Source organism: Lotus japonicus, chromosome 3 (assembly GCF_012489685.1).
Source record: "Lotus japonicus ecotype B-129 chromosome 3, LjGifu_v1.2".
Lineage (NCBI taxonomy): Eukaryota > Viridiplantae > Streptophyta > Magnoliopsida > Fabales > Fabaceae > Lotus > Lotus japonicus.
In genome coordinates, this window is record NC_080043.1 from 80,457,398 (window position 1) to 80,474,373 (window position 16,976).

The 16,976-nt window shown below is 36.2% G+C and overlaps 1 protein-coding gene across 1 annotated transcript; it reads right to left on the bottom strand.

Moving 5' to 3' along the window:
* Positions 1-12,569: 12,569 nt before the first annotated feature.
* Positions 12,570-15,914, bottom strand: LOC130746332 (protein IQ-DOMAIN 17-like). The gene is made up of 5 exons (XM_057598924.1): positions 15,181-15,914; positions 14,781-15,101; positions 14,446-14,691; positions 14,102-14,239; positions 12,570-14,005 (listed from the first exon to the last, which is right to left on the bottom strand). The coding sequence occupies exons 1-5, from the start codon at positions 15,310-15,312 to the stop codon at positions 13,154-13,156; spliced, it is 1,689 nt and encodes a 562-aa protein (XP_057454907.1). The 5' UTR covers positions 15,313-15,914; the 3' UTR covers positions 12,570-13,153.
* Between the last annotated feature and the right edge of the window lie 1,062 nt (positions 15,915-16,976).

The window sequence follows — 16,976 nt, forward strand, 5'->3', positions numbered from 1 at the left end:
GACCTTTCATTAAAAGAAAAATGCAAATACATCAGAAAACACAAATACATTCTAGGAGTACATTATTCATTATATGTTGATTATACATATTCATCTATTTATTTATTTAACCATTATTGAGGACTTTTCATTTCTGTCAGTTTCTTAATCCTTACTCCCTCATATGCCAACTTACTAATGTGGATTATTATGCTTATAAAAATTACTAATGTAGATTATTATTTTATTTCAATCTTTGTATTTAATACAATGATGAAGTCTCTTGTACATATACACATTTAATGCTTAAAAAAACACAAGTGTGCTTTACATATATATATAGATTTCTTAATCCTTACTCCCTCATATGCCAACTTACTAATGTGGATTATCATGCTTATAAAAATTACTAATGTAGATTATTATTTTATTTCAATCTTTGTATTTAATACAATGATGAAGTCTCTTGTACATATACACATTTAATGCTTAAAAAAACACAAGTGTGTTTTATATATATATATAGATTGTCGACTAAGGTTGGGTTCAATCAACGCAACTGCATTGAATACAAATGGGTGTTTGTTTGAATGTATGACACAACATTCACGAAAATGCTATATTTTTTGGCATAATTTCTTCCCTAGTAAAATGTCAAATGTGCTTGGTAGATATTTTATATTCTTAGGAATATTTTTAAATTTAATTTAACTAAAAAATTATAAAAATAGAAAAACATGTGATGGGATTTAGAATCGGGTAGTTATTTTAAAATATAACTCCTATTCTCATAAAAATATTAGGTTCTCATCATTTACCTTTGAATGAAGCATTGCACAATGTGTGTAATTAACTTTCCTGAATAATTTATGCCTGGAAATATTTTGCATACTTGTACCAAATTCGGCATTACGACATTCTCACACACACGTTTTTCATGAAGTTTTAAGATATCTCCAAACAAACACACTCAAGGTGTTGAGCCATGATAAAATACATGATGCATTGATATAGATGAAGTGCATGCGTGAGAAGCGCTCCCAATATAATTGAATATATTTTTTTAAAAAGTATTTGAATATGTTAGTTAAATCAGTGAAAATATCATATAACAAACTAACTTTTGCAATTATTCTAATAAATACAATACTCTCTCTCACACAGAATAGGAAAATAATTATGTGCAATTGAATATTCAAGCAAATTTATTTTTTTAATTGTAAAGTTAAAAGAAAACCACTAAACACAATTGTCAGAGACCCAAACCACCACCAAATTCACGTATATTGTCGATTGAGGTGGAGTTCAACCAACGCAACTACATTTTTTTTTTTGGTACATCGGAAAATTAAACAGGCAAGAAACAAAAACTACAAAGCTAACAAATCTCTAGCCAGAATCGGCTGAAGCTCTTGAGGAGGGCTCTCAAGACAAGTCAGGGGGCAAAGGAGGCTAGCTCCAAGTCCTGCGAGACAATCAGCTGCTGCATTCGCCTCTCTAGGGACGTAAGCAAGAGTAACAGTCCAATCCCGATCCAGGAGAAGACGAATATCCAGGAGCTCAGACGCCAAGGCATGAAACTGATACCGATCATTCTCCAAAGCTTCCACAATATCCAAACAATCAACTTCGCAAGTAGCTCTCCTAACATTGGCATTCGACAACAGTGTTAGACCATGCTTTAGAGCTGCAATCTCCGCCCGAAGAGCATCTCCTCCTAGGCTACCTGCATAGAAACCAGATATCCAAGAACCATGGGCATCCCGAACAATGCCACCCATTCCCATTCGATCATCATCATGCTTAAACGCCCCATTTGAGTTCATTTTGTACTCACCGGAAACAGGGGAGCCCAACGGACTGGAGCATCGTCGACCATGGACAACGACAGACCTCTCGTGAGTAATAGATCATAATCCCTGTGCTCTGTAATAATCCAATTCACAGTGCTTACCATTGTCCAATCGTTATCGCCTAGGACTTCATTATTCCTCCATCTCCATATACCCCATATTGCTGTAAAAAACAGAGAAGCATGAGGACCTTGAGCTTGCGATTTTACCCAGGCTTGGGCATTACTCACAAAGAAGCCTGGCCACCCGAGAGCATTAAGCCGAACCCAGACATCACGCGCAATTCTACAGTCCCTGAGGCAATGCAAGATGTCCTCGAATTGATGTTGACAGCGCGGGCAAGCAGGGGAATTTGCAAGCTTGCATCTGAACCGAAAGCTATTGACTTGGATCGCACCCTGCATGATAAACCAGACAAAGACCCGAATTTTTTCCGGAACCTGAATTTTCCAAATCCATTTCCAGGAATCGGGTGTAGAGGGGGGGAGCTGGGAAGAAGACTCAAGAAGCCAGGAGTATGCAGCAGCAGCAGTAAACACACCTTGTCTCCCCTTCTTCCACGTCCAATGATCATGGAGTCTATCATCCACCAGAGGAGTGATGTCGTGCAGCTTCTGCAGAATCAAAGAAGGGACAACAGTATACAAACTAGTCGTGACCCAATCCCCTCCAATCACCAAATCTCTAAGAGACACATGGATGTCATGAATATCCACATAAGGGATGTGATTTGCCAAGTTTTCATGACCACTCCAATCATGGTACCAAAAAGAGGACTCACCGTTCCCCAACTTGAAACCAAACCCGTCCTTTAATTCATCTCTAGCACGCAACACCCCTTTCCAAAGGGAAGAAGAACTAGGCTTGGCCGAGACTTCCAACAAAGAATGGTCTTTTATATACTTATGGGTAAGCACTTGGACCCATAGTTTGTCAGATTGTTGTAACAAGTTCCACACCAGTTTGCCAAGCAGAGAGGTATTTGCAAGCGCTGCATCTCTAATCCCAAGTCCTCCGGCATGCCTGGGCTGAGTAACAATCTCCCACTTCACTCGATGCCACCCACGGTTAGCAGCGGAGTTAGACCAAATAAAGTTTCGAGCCGCTCTATCAATCGAATGGATTGTCTTCCTGGGGAGCCAGACCGCTTGCATATAGTAAGTGGGAATTGCTGTGATAACAGACCTAGCAAGACAAATTTTTCCTGCTGTGTTGAGAAGGCGACTCTTCCAGCCTGCTAATCTCCTCTCAATTTTGTCCATAAGAAAATCAAAATCACCATGAGATACTCTGCCACTGATCATTGGAAAACCTAAGTACTTGCCCAGGTTCCGAACAATTCTGATGGGACATACAACTGCAATATCTCGACGGGTACTTTGGGGAACCCCTCTAGAGCACAAAGCCTTTGATTTCGCAGCACTAACTTTCAAACCTGATGCCGAGCCAAAGTCCTCCAAAATTTCAGCAACCATCTCAACTTGTGATCTAGAGGCCTTGCAAAAAAGAAGCACGTCATCTGCAAAGAAAATATGAGAAAGAGGAGGACCACCTCTAGAAAGAGATATTGGATGCCACAAACTCGCATCCACTGCATTCTGAATACGAACTGAAAGCTTCTCCATGCACATAACAAAAAGGTAGGGAGACAACGGATCCCCTTGGCGGAGACCCCGAACAGGGCTAAACCAAGGGAGCCTAGAACCATTCCAAAGGAGAGCAAGCCTGGATGAAGACACACAGCTCATGATAAGGCGAATAATGAGGTCTGGAAACCCAAATTCCCTCAGAGTTTCCTCCAAGAACCCCCAAGAAAGCTTGTCATAAGCTTTTTCCAAATCAATTTTGAAAGCCATAGAGCCGTTTCTTGCTTTAGAGTGATCAAGGAAGTGAATTGCCTCCTGAGCCAAGATAGCATTGTCAGTGGTCCCCCGCCCCGGAATAAAGCTAGACTGGAGGGGGCCAATAAACTGATCCAAGTAAGGGCGGATACGAAGGACCAGCACCTTCGTGATTATTTTATAAACAACGTTACACAAACTAATGGGGCGAAACTCCTTCATCTGACTAGGAACATCAACTTTGGGGATCAAAACAATCAAAGTTTCAGCTAGAGAAGGATCGATAGTACCTGTACTAAACGCATCACTGACCACCCTCCAAACATCCTCCCCAACAATATCCCAATACTGTTTGAAGAACACAGGTTGAAAGCCATCAGGCCCTGGGGCTTTGAACGACTTCATGGACATAAGAGCTCTGTTTACCTCCTCAATGGTGACAGGCTCAAGAAGATCCAACCGGCAATCCTCAGGAATAGACGGAAAGTTCAGCACCTGAAAGTGGTCAAGCAAAGTATCCCCCCTAGAGCAAAACAAATCCATGAAAAAATCCTGGGCCTCTCTCTGAAGCACACCCTCGTCTGAGCTCCAAGAGCCATCCATCAACTGAAGTCTATGAATTTTATTTCTCTTCCTACGGATAACTGTTTGTGTGTGGAAAAAAGCAGTGTTACGATCACCAAATCTAACCCACTGCTCTCGGGACTTCTGGTACCAAAGAAGCTCCTCATTCCGCAAGATATCTCGGTACTCCGCCTGAAGCTGAGCCTCAAGCTGGACTAGACTAGAAGTCACCCGAACATCAAGTTCTCTCTGGACTCCTCGAAGCCGGCCCTCCACATGTCTCCTCCGTTGGAAGATATTTCCAAAGGTGTGCTTATTAAAGGAGATCGAGTCATTTTGGACACGGTAGAGCTTATCACGCAGCATTCCCCCCGGGCTCCTCCAAGAATTGCTAACAATAGATCGGTAGCCATCATGATTAGCCCAAGCCGCAAGGTAACGGAATGGCCTCTCAACTGGACCCTCTCCAGGAACATTGCATCTAACTATAATAGGGTTGTGATCAGAATGCATCCTTGTTTGAACCTCTACATAAGCCTCAGGAAAAGCAAGTCTCCAGTCACTATCAGCAAAGGCTCGGTCCAATCTCTTAGACATACGAAGGATTCCCCTTTCCTTCCGATGCCAAGTGAACTGACCCCCCTTTGCCTCAAGGTCAATCAAATCACAACTATCCAGAGCAGAAGCAAAACGACGAGCTCTCCCACCAACGCAACTACATTGAATACAAGGTGTTGAGCATGATGCAAAACGTGATGCGTTATGAGATAAATGTGCATGATAGGTGAAATGCATGTGTGAGAAGCGCTCCTAATTAAATTATGAAAAAAAAATACATAACTAGTTAGCCTTTGCAATTATTCTAGCTAGTAAAGATGATAATACTTTCTCACTCTCACACACACAGAGAATAGGAAAATAATTCTTGAGCGCCAGTGCAATTGGAGATTTTAAAATATTCTATTTTTTAGTGGTAGAGTTAAAAGAAAAACATTAAATATAATTGTGACGATCCCAAACCACCACCCGTTACACGTATATTCAACTGATGTGGGGTTCAACCAACACAACCACACTGAATATAAGGTATTGAGCAACGATGCAAAACGTGATGCATTGTGAGTATGTGTGCATGATAGGTAAAGTGCATGTACGAGAAGCGCTCCTAATATGGTCGAATATGTTAATTTTTTATAAGTTGTTGAACACGGTAGTTAATTAAACCATAAAAGTATCACATAACTAATTAACTTTTATAATTATTCTAATAAAGATACTCTCTCCCTCCCTCCCCCTCTCTCATTAGTAAAATAACTCTTGAACGTTAGTGTTATTATACATTTAAGCAAAGTCAGTTTTTAATGATAAAGATAAAAGAAAAACATGAAACACAAATGTGACGAACTCAAACCACCACTGATATCATGTATATTGTCGACTGAGGTATAGTTCAATCAACACAATCACACTGAATATAAGGTGTTGATACATGATGCAAAATAAAATGCATTCTGAGTATGTGTATGACACGTGAAGTGCGTGTGTGTGAAAGGCACTCAATGGTGAGTGTGAGTGGTTAAAAAAGAAGTTTTTTATTTATTTATTTTGATTCATTCACTCATTCATTCTACATTTTTCATTTATTTTCTTTTTTCAGCTTTTTTTCACCACATCGTTCATCACATTTGAGTTTTATCTTTCGCCTCTTCCGTTCTTTTGAACGAAACATAACCATATATTAAGTCAAGCAGGCTAGAAGGTAAAACATCAAAGTCTAAAAAAGTAGCAAACCCGGAGACCCCTCCTCCTTCTAAACAAACTCAGTGAAGGATGATACATTCTTTACAAGATAATCAATAGTAGAATTACCTCTCGCTGCACAAAAGAATCATCAACTAAATCAGAAAACGAAACTAAAATATAATAATCAATGTTTACTGAAAACAAAAAGAATAATCTGAAAGTTCTAGTCCCCGAATAATAGCTCAAGTGGTAAGAGCTAGAGGACATGTAGGTTGGGTGGGGAAGGTCTAGGGTTCAATCCCTGATAGGTGCAATTTATCTTTCTGATGTTAAAAAAAAAAAAAAACCGGTTCTAGTAACCGAATTAAGAATTATCCATATCTGATTTTATTAACCCAACCCGCTTTTGAGAATAAATGGACCAACCCGTATATATTTTGCAGGCCCATTTAGATGCCCAATTTTTTAAAGTAGTTTATAACCGATTCATTACAACAACAAAAACAGTGTTGACAAAAAAAAAAAAACAAAAACAAAAGTTAATAATCGGTTTACCCAAGCATTCTACAAATTTTTGTAATTGTTTTTAGGTGCTTAATATGGTACCTTAAACCATATCAAGTGTAGTACCTTAAGGGTCCGTTTGGTGGTCAGGATAAGATATGATAGGATATGATATGTGAACAGGATATCAACAGGATATGATAAGAGCAGGATAGACTCTTATCATATCCTGTGTTTGAGGTGCACATGATAATGATAGGATATGATAAGGAAAAATGTATCAGATTTATATTTGAATAAAAAATACATTTAAAATTGATCATTCTATTAAATTTAATTTCTTTACATTTTCATGAATGAGACTATATTTTAAAATAAATAAAATTAATTTAAATTTTATTAATCAGCCTATTTTATTGTTTTGAAGATGCCCTATATTTTAAATAAAATTATGCAGTTAACCGATTGGTTTTCACTTAGTTGTGACACATGATAATTAACAATAAAAGTTAACTAAATTAAGAATATTATTATTTCAAAAGTACTTTATAATAGAAGATGAAAATAAAAAAATAATCTATTACTATTAAAAAATCAATATTTGTAATCAATGTTTTTCACTTAGTTGTGACACGTGATAAACAATAAAAATTAACTAAATTAAAAATATTATTATTTCAAAAATACTTTATATTTAAATTATTATATAAGTAGATAAATAATTTTTAAATAATAGGATATGAAAATATTATAAATTATAAATTATATAATATTAAAATAAATTAATTTGGAGTTAGGATACTATAAGAAAATATATAACAGGTATCCTATCCTGTTCTATCCTAGGTCCCCCCTCAGGATAACTTTTACACATGATTGACAGGATATGATAGGAGACAGGATAGTGTTATCATATCCTGCTGGCGCAACAAACAACAGATAACAACAGGATATGATTATTATCCTGTCCTATCCTATCCTGTCCTGGTCACCAAACGGACCCTAAATGATATAGACAACAGAAAACATACAATTTAAACTTAGAGAAGATGATGGAGGAAGATTTGGAGGTTCAATATAGTTGGAACATGAAGGAAGAGGATCCTGATATGAAATGAATGTAGATGATCTCTCAGAGTTTCAATTAAACTAAAAATTATAATTTTTAAATTGGGCATTACATAACATAAACAAACTTAAGAAGTATATGTTATTAATTCATTAAGTCGATCATTGAACTTTTATAAATCGCAATAATAAAACTTTTCGCATTTTTTCAACAAAATCTATATATATATATGTAAAGGAGACTTGAGTTTTTGTATGTATTAAATGCATTAAACCATAAAGCTCTCATACATTTATATTAAATACATTAAAAAATAACAAAAAATATTAAATATATTAAAAACTGAAAAAATATTATATAATAAAAAACTATTCAACTACTTATATTAAATAACTACATTCATAAGCTTAAAATTGACTTGAGCTTTGCATTTGACAAATATTAAAATTTAAAATTAATAATAAATAAATATTTATTAATAAATAATTTATATAAAATACTTTTAAATCTATCTATCTTCCATATATCTATCGATCCACCTATATCTATCTTCTATAAATACATAAGTAAAACTTAAGCGCTGCATTGTATTAAAAACATCCAAACAAAACAAAAAATTTGTAATAAATATGATAAACAATAAAAAAATTAAAATAAAAAATTATATTGTCAAAAACTATTCAACTACTTACATTAAATAAACATTCATAAACTTAAAATTTACTTCAGTTTTGTATTTAAAAAATATTAAAAATTCAATTGAATAAGAAAATAATTCTTACTAACAAATAATTTAGATAAAATAGTTTTAAAATTAAAAAAAATTATATTTATATGTAAAGGAGACTTGAGTTTTACATTAAATCATAAAACTCTCATACCTTTGTATTCAAATACATTAAGAAATAATAAAATTTCTTTGTAATAATATATTAAAAAATAATTAAAAACTAAAAAAATTGTGTTGTCAAAAAATATTCAACTATTTACATTAAATAACAACATTCAACAACTTAAAAAAATATGAAATTATCTTTAGTTTTTCATTTGACAAATATTAAAAATAAAAGTTATTTAGTAATAAATAATATGGATAAAAATTTTAAAGTTGAAAAACAAATGCCGCTAAAAGGTATTTAATATTCACTATAACATATATGTGCATTATTAAAAAAAATTAAATATATTTTCTATCTATGATATATTACTCGAGGAAGCATAATAGAGAAAAATAATAATGTTCAAAGTTGAATAAATGTTTGTTGTGAGAGGTCTGGTCTATTCACTTAGCGTGATCGTAGAGCCTCAAGGGATTACTATCATGACTATTGGCTGTGAGAAAACATTCGTAAACCAAATAAGTTGAATAAAAATTAAATTCATAAGATAATCTTTTAGACTATTTTTTTATTATCAAAAGGCCATTTAAGTTATCACTTCTTGGTCTTGACATGTCAGATTAAATGATTTTCCAGGTAAAAAATATAAAAAATGATATTAAAACTTATTTTATGACATTAAACATTTTTTTGAAAGCAAAATATATATAATATATATGAAATGTTGAGAAACAACTCACTCAACATGACATTAAACATTTATTACTTAACATTTTTTACGAAATTTAAATATTTCAAATTAAATTAATCATTTTTCATATTATTAAATAAATAAAAATTTTAATTGTTTAAATGATTTCTATGTTAATAATTAAATTTGAGTAATATTATTTATTTATAAAAAAAGAATTATAATAATATTTATTTAAATGTCTTAACACAATTTTTTTATTTATAATTAAAAAATATTTTAATTTTAATTTATTTAAACTATAATATTTTTTATATAATGTTAAAAAATATTATAAGTAAACCCGTGCAACGCATGGGTATAATATCTAGTTATAATTTAAAATATCATATGGGGTATCACACCAAAAAAAAATATGAGTACCACAAAATTCACCTTATTGTATATTGTATGAACTATAAATCCCTAGTTTCCGCATCGTTTAGATGGTTCATCAAAACTTATCCATGTTTGGAAGGAAAAAGAATGGTTCAGTTATTAAAACCTAACAATGCCCTCTTGGAGTTTTGCTTTGGCTTTATATCTGTGTACCCTTTTTTCTTCACTAGATTTTTTTAAGGGGGTTCCTAGTTGCAATTTATGTATTGTCTTACTTCTTGTTTCTCTTCTCTTTGTATTGGGTTGAAGTGCATCTTGTACTTCATTTCAATATATTTATTCTTATAAAAAAAACTATTAAGTATTAACTTTTTTTTACATAAGTATTAACTGTTTTATTTAGAAGAACTTTTTTTTTCTCATACTATATATTTTATGAGTTTAATTTTGATGCACCGACGGTGTAAAGTTTTTTTACACCGTCAACCAATTAGATTTAAAGGATGTGTCATGTCAATTAATGAAATTAAATAAAAAGAGAGATTTTCTCACATCCTTGAAATCTGATAGGTTGACGGTGTAAAAAAACTTTAAACCGTCGGTGCATCAAACTTTTTCTCATATTTTATACTTATTAATTTTCCGAAAATAGAAGAAATACACATATTAATAAGTGCAAATAATTTTATTAATTTTAATAAAATTTTATGAAAATTTTATTTGTAGAAATAAGATCCATTGAGCATCTCCAACAACAAGTTGATCTTATTTTTAGACTTAATTCACTTTTTGTGATCTCGTACTGCCACATAGGATTTAACGCACTCATAAGGTTTTGATGCACATTTCGCTTTAATGGTTTAGATTTTACTTTTTTTTTGTTGAACTCCCAAAATACCCACTATATTTATATCATTTATTTTACAATTTTTATATTGAATAAGAGAGAAACAATGATTATTTTATTTAATATTTCACTTTTGAAGGTAGGGGGGACCTAAGACTTGAATTTTAGCTTTTGCTAAAATCTCATGTCATGTACGTATGATAACTTTAATAATAAAATCTTGTTAAATCCAAATCTTATTTTAAAATCTCTGCTTATTAAGATCTCCATTGGTGAGATGCTATATGCTCTAAGCAAGTAGTATTTAAGTAGTATTTAGTAGGATGGGAACCCAAACAGCTCATAATTCTAAGAAACCTCTGATTATGAATTTCAGTGAAGAAATGAAATACAGTAAGTTCTACACCTTTTTACAGTTTCGAAGAACAGCACAAAACGTTTATGACCTAATCTAGCTAAGGCTCCTGCGTGAAGCAGCCGCATAAAGCCCGAGAGTGTAAGAAAATACAAAAGATACTGTGATTTTTAGACTTCAGAATGTAAGAAACGTTCATGGTCTTCTCTCATTAAATGCACGCATAGTATCTACTTTTACCCTTTTCAGTTGCAGGCCAAGTAGAAGCATGAAAAAGTTTCATGGGCTAGAGCAATTAATAGAGGGAAAAAACTGTGCAAATCACTCTTTTTTTTCTCTCCAAGAAAGTGCATATTTGGTTATATAATGGAAGCTACAACGAGTACCCAAAATCATGGTGGACTGCACAAAATCTAAGAAAAATTGCTTTTTATCACCTTGATTAGACTTTACAATAATTCTCTACCATATATGAGATATGTACTAAGTGTTTATCTGAAAATTATTCTTACAAAGAAAAACTTCTGTATGTGAAAATATGTTTTTTAGGGCTCGTTTGATACGCTGTATAGTATAATACTTGATAGTATAAGGTCTGATTGTATTAGACCTGATAGGATGAGACCTGATAAGATTTTAATACTATACATTGTTTGGTGATACACTGTATAATTTGGTGGCAACATTGGTGGTGTGGTAGTGGTGGTATTGGAAGGTGATGATGTTGGTGGCAGTGGTGGTGGTAGTAGTGGCAATGGTGGAGGGTGGTGGTGACAGTGGTGGTCGAGGGTGGTGTTGGTGGCGGCAGTGACAGTGGTGGTGGAGGGTGGGGCGGCGACAATGGTGGTATGAAGGTATCAACGATGGTAGCAGTGGTGGAGCATGGTGGTGGCGGCGACAACAGTGGTGGTGGTGGTGGTAGCGGTGGTAGGGCGTCTGTGATGGTAGAGGGTGGTGGCGGCGATGGTAGTAGAGAGTGGAGGCGGCGACGGTGGTAGTGGTAGTAGTGGCGATAACGATGACTAGAGTGTGGTGGCGGCGCCACCAGTGGTGGCGGCAGTGGTGGTGGTAGTGGTGGAGGCGGTGGTGGTGGATGGTGACGGTGGTAGTGGCGGCGGCAGCGATGGTGACGACGATAGTGGTGGTGGTGGCGGCGGCGGTAGTGACGGTGGTGGTGATGGTAGTGGTGGAGGCGGTGGTGGTGGAGAGTGATTGTGGTGGCGGAAACGGCGACGGTGGTGGTGGTGGTGGTGTTGGCGACGGTGGTGGTGGAGGTGGCGATAATGACAGTGGTGGTGGTGGAGGGTGATTGTGGTAGCGGTTGATTAAATATATTAAGTAGTTTATACATTGCACTTTTATCATGCCTTATCCATCATCTACATGGTGGATTAAATAATCCATCATTTTGATGTATAAGAGGAGATTGATGTATAAGTTTATACAATACAATGTGAGCACCAAACAATGGATAAGTCTATAATGTCTTGTATAAGCTTATACTATCATGCCTAATATGACGTACCAAACGACCTCTTAGTTTATTCCTTAGAATTGCTCTAATTATGCACATTATCCTATTTCAATCGCACTTTCATATAATGGATTAACAATAAATGTTTATAATGTACGATAAAAAGGGGTTAGATTGCAGTGACACTCACATACCATTATTAACATGTGGTACTGTAGCAGTGCACGAGATCTGGAGGGTGAACAGTACGTAAGAGAATTGAGAGGACATCAACTCAATTACTCATGTTGGGTTATAAGGGTCTAAGAATATGACAGGACCAGAAAACTTCAATGCTGCTAATTGTGAACAATGAAGTATGTCCATAATTATATGATCTTCTCTTGATAGTAGCTTGTAATATATCTATTTAATTGAAAGAGGCAGGGATGGTGTGCATTACTAACTGTAAAGGCAATAACTAAAATACAAAATATTTCAAGTTATTGTGACAGCACAGTCCATTAAAGGCTATTCAAATGGGTCTAGGCAATTCCTTCAACATCAATACAACATCCCAAGTGAGGTAGGCCACCACATACGGCTCACTTTTATCTTGGCATCCTTACAAAAGTGTGGAAAATGAATGATAAACGTACACTTGAATGGTTACTTGCAAGAAGGTACTTTCTTCTCTGCTCCTAAGATCAGGTTCAGGTCACCCTGGGTAACTTCCTTTCTTTTGGGGTGAAAGGGTTAGTTAAAATAACTCTAAGGGTCCGGGGAATAGTCCAACCACTTGGTCTATTATAGACAGTCTTACCCTGTTTTTCACACAAGAAACTGTTCTCACGACTTGAACTTGTGACTTTAGTCACATGACAACAACTTTTTACTCTTGCGCCAAGATTCCCCTTCTTAGCTAAATTAACTCTAACATGACAAAAGCCTAATTAAAATAAGCAGTGAATGGTGATACTGATATCCTAATGGGTCATAGTTCTGACACTTCCTCATAAATCAAAGTAAGCAACAAATCATCTCAACCACCTTCTAAGGTCACCAGTTGAAGAAGGAGAAACCTCACCACCAAGACTCTCAGTGCAGCAAGAGGAGTAATTGGATTGATGCTCCAACCCAATATGTGATGCAGCCACACTCTTGAAGCTTGGACTCCTTAAACTATGCCCATAATTTCCATAACCCACTCCTACATTATAAGGATCTGGAGCAGGGAATGAAAGCCTTTTCTTTGCAGCTGATCCAGCCCTGTCCCTCTCCGGTGTCGAAGGCCTCTGCCTAGGCGCGCTCTGCGACCGAATTCGCGCCTTTGCAGACTCAGTTGCTGCCATGTAATTAGGGATTGTAGCACTAGCAGCACCATTACTTGTTCCAACCCTGGCATTTTGATACAAGTTCCCTGTGTAATGGTAATTAGACCTCAGGCTTGGTGTTTGAGAGGTGGGGTAGGTTCTATCCTCTCTAACGCAGCGGGGGCTCGCTGACCTGACTTGGATGGGTCTTGATTTTGCTGGAGAAGGGGTTGCAGGGGATTGGTGAAGGGATCCATTTTGGTGGGTTCTGTGGATTGGGGAAGCAATGGAATGTCTCTGTGGTTGTTGTTGTTGGTGGTGATGGTTGTGGTGGTGGTGTTGGTGGTTGTTTGGGTTATACTGATAATTAGGATGTGATCTTCTGTAATTAGCTCCTAGATATGAATAAGGCTGAGCTGTGTCAATTTCCACTGTCTTAATGGGATCTCTTTGATCAGTGGAAGCTCTTCCCCTATTCTCCCACGGCTTCGGCGCCATCCACCGGTCAAGCCATTTCGGTCTCTCTTCCATCTCCTCTTCATTTCCAATTGATGATGTCCTACAATTCCTCCAAATCTAGACAAATGTCACACACAACCAATCAGCCTAGAAAATTCTCAATTTCAGAAACTCAACAAAACACACTCTAGAGGATGAAAATGAAACTGAAACCTGTTGGGAAAAAGCTTGTGACAAGGTTCTCTCCCTCTTCATAGCTGCTTCCTTCCTCTGCTGCAACATGGCCTTCACTTCTTCAACTGTGTGTGGTCTTTCATCCCAATCACTTGCAATGCTACTTCCCTCTCTTGACTAATCAAATCAACCACATAAACCATTTCACAAACAACTCATATACATCTAAACAAAACCCCCAAATTCAAAGTCATAATTAACAGTTTCCTTTACTTTTGTAAGCAAAAAAGTACTTTTCTTACTAACATGATTACTGATTCTGAAAGCAATGAAAAAGTACACAAAGTTAAATCATTGAAGCTAGTTGAATAAAATCAACTTACAAGTGATTTCCTATCAGAAATATCCTGAAGATACCGTGATTCCCAAACACTACCAGTGTCACTGAAGGTGGATTTTCTACTTCCATCAACAGAAGACCTTATACGCTGATCAAGAACCCTCGCTTGCACCCTCACCAAAGCCTGCATGCACCGAAGCGTCATCTTCGCCTGCTTCCTCACGTTATGCCCCCTCACCAGAGCCTGCAACTTCACCAACCCCTTCAACGCACGAAGCGCTCTTCTCGCCTTCAAAATCATACAAATTCCCATTCAAATTCACACAAATCACAAAATCAACGCTAGAAATCTCAGATCTAATGGATGCACCGACTCACCAGATAGCCTCTGAAAGCAGTTTGAATCAGAACAGCAGCATGATGCTCCCGAGCATGATTCTTCGTATTTGGCTTGGTCAACCTCGCCGCCTCCACCGCAGCTTGAGCGGTGGCCATAGCCGCCTCTGCAGTTGCCACCGCCACCGCAAGCGCGTGGTTCTGACCTTGCTCTGTCCTTGAACCTCCACTAGCAGCAACCGCCACAACATCATGCTTCAATTTCGTTGGTGTCTGCTGTTGTTGTTGTTGTTGAGTGTTGTTCACTGTTGTTGTTTCATGATTCGCAGGTTTTCTGAAAATCCATCTTCGTTTTTCTCTCTTCTGCAAACAGAAAAATGTGGGATGAGAAAGAGAAAGTGAAAGGATGGAAAATGGAGGGATAGAAAATAATTGAGTTTACCTTCTCTTCATCTTCTTCATGATCATAATCTTCCCTTGTTCTACTACTCTTTTTGTCAGTGTCTTTGGTGGGAGATCTGAAAGCTCTTTTGACAGCAGTTAACCATGAGGTACTACTTCCTTTCTTCCCCATAGAGAAGCATTTACAGCAAAATTGATATACAAAGACAGAGAAGAAGAAGAAGACAACGTGGGTTGGGTGGAAATGCACCCAACCAAGTTGTTTAACCGTGTTTGGGGGAAAAAGAAAATTGAGAGAAAGAAGAATAACAAGGAGAACCAAAGCATACACTTGTGGATCTCCAATTCAATGTTTGTTATTTTTATCTAGTACTACACGTTGTTCTGCTATGGCTCTGTCGTGAATGCACCCCTGCCCTCAATGATGCAAATAAATGAATCTTTCTTCATCTGCCACTGATATATCTGGGCCACCCCATGTGTCAAAGCCTTTTGAAATTTTCACTATAAGATACTCTACATAAATTAATACTAGATACTCTTGATTAAGATCAATTAGGGTGTGGATAAAGAATGATGATCATGAGATTATTTTGACCAACATGGCATAAAGTAGTCATTTAACAACAAGGTTCGAGATGGTGTTGGTTGAGGAGAGGAGGACATGGTTTGAAGTACACGAAAATTGATATAGTATTAAAATGTGGCAGTCAGAGACAGCCTGTGAGTAGAATAGAATAATAATTTGTAGGGAGATTAATCTAAATGGGTAAAGGTTATGGATTTTTGTGGCATGGGTGGGGTGGACATGAGTGGAGTGTCAGAAGCTACCTTAAGCAGCTTTTAATGTTAATGAATAATAATTGAATATAGGAATGTGAGAGTGAGGGGGTGAACCAGCTGAGGATATAAAGCAAGTTGAGAGAAGCCAAAAGTGGCTTTTTCTATAAGGGAATCAGAATAAGCTATTATTTCTTTTTAGGGGTGAAATAAAAATAGCTTTGTGAAGCGGTTCATCCTGTCTTTGTTAAATTAAAATTAAAATTTAATTGAAGCTGAGCAACTCTCTCATGGTGTCACGTGCTGTGAGCTGGTCGAGACATATCAGGTGGGTGATGGTCCATCGTGGACCTCTCTTTCAAATAACCAGGCTCATGAATAATAATTCTTTTCTTCGAAGAGAGTAAAGTTTTTTTATAGGGAAATGTTAGTTGTTAGCAATATTAATTATTAAACTAATTCTCCTCAGGTTAAAATCATAAATCTTTCATTTCATCCAACTCTTATGTTAGAGTTTAATGTTGATTCATGTTAAAGTTAATATGTTAAAATTTGACTATATTAGTTCATGTTAAATTTAATGTAGTAAATTTTAACTCTAACGTCGAACCAAACATGTATGAAGCTAGTTCTTTTTATAGGTAAATGTTTGTGGCTAGTTGTTACTAAGTTAGAAAATCCCTTAAAATTTTTCTTTCAGGATTTGAACCCTGAACTTTCCTCTTCTTAACCCTTATGTCTCATAACTCTTATCACTTGAGCTAACCCTCGAAACACATGTACAAAGCTAGTATTAACATGATCATTTACATGAAAGAATATAGAACTACAAGTATACAACATGTGGCTTTAATTACAAAATAAGACGGCACATGAATCAATGCAGCTAATGTCCAAGTCCTCGTCTGAGCATGATGGTGTCCACTTCTACTTGAAGGTTTCAACAGCACAATTACTTACCCGAAGACTGGTCAAACTGTTTATAGATTCTCTCGGAACTCACTTAATTGCATAGTTTTGTATGCGGTGGCTTTGTCCTTTTACCACCTTGTGATA

Coding starts and splice junctions, on each gene's coding strand:
- LOC130746332 (XM_057598924.1), bottom strand. CDS start 15,312: ATGGGGAAGAAAGGAAGTAGTACCTCATGGTTAACTGCTGTCAAAAGA. Junction 14,692..14,780: donor CTGCTTTCAGAGGCTATCTG/GTGAGTCGGTGC, acceptor ATGATTTTGAAG/GCGAGAAGAGCGCTTCGTGC. Junction 14,006..14,101: donor CACAAGCTTTTTCCCAACAG/GTTTCAGTTTCA, acceptor ACATTTGTCTAG/ATTTGGAGGAATTGTAGGAC.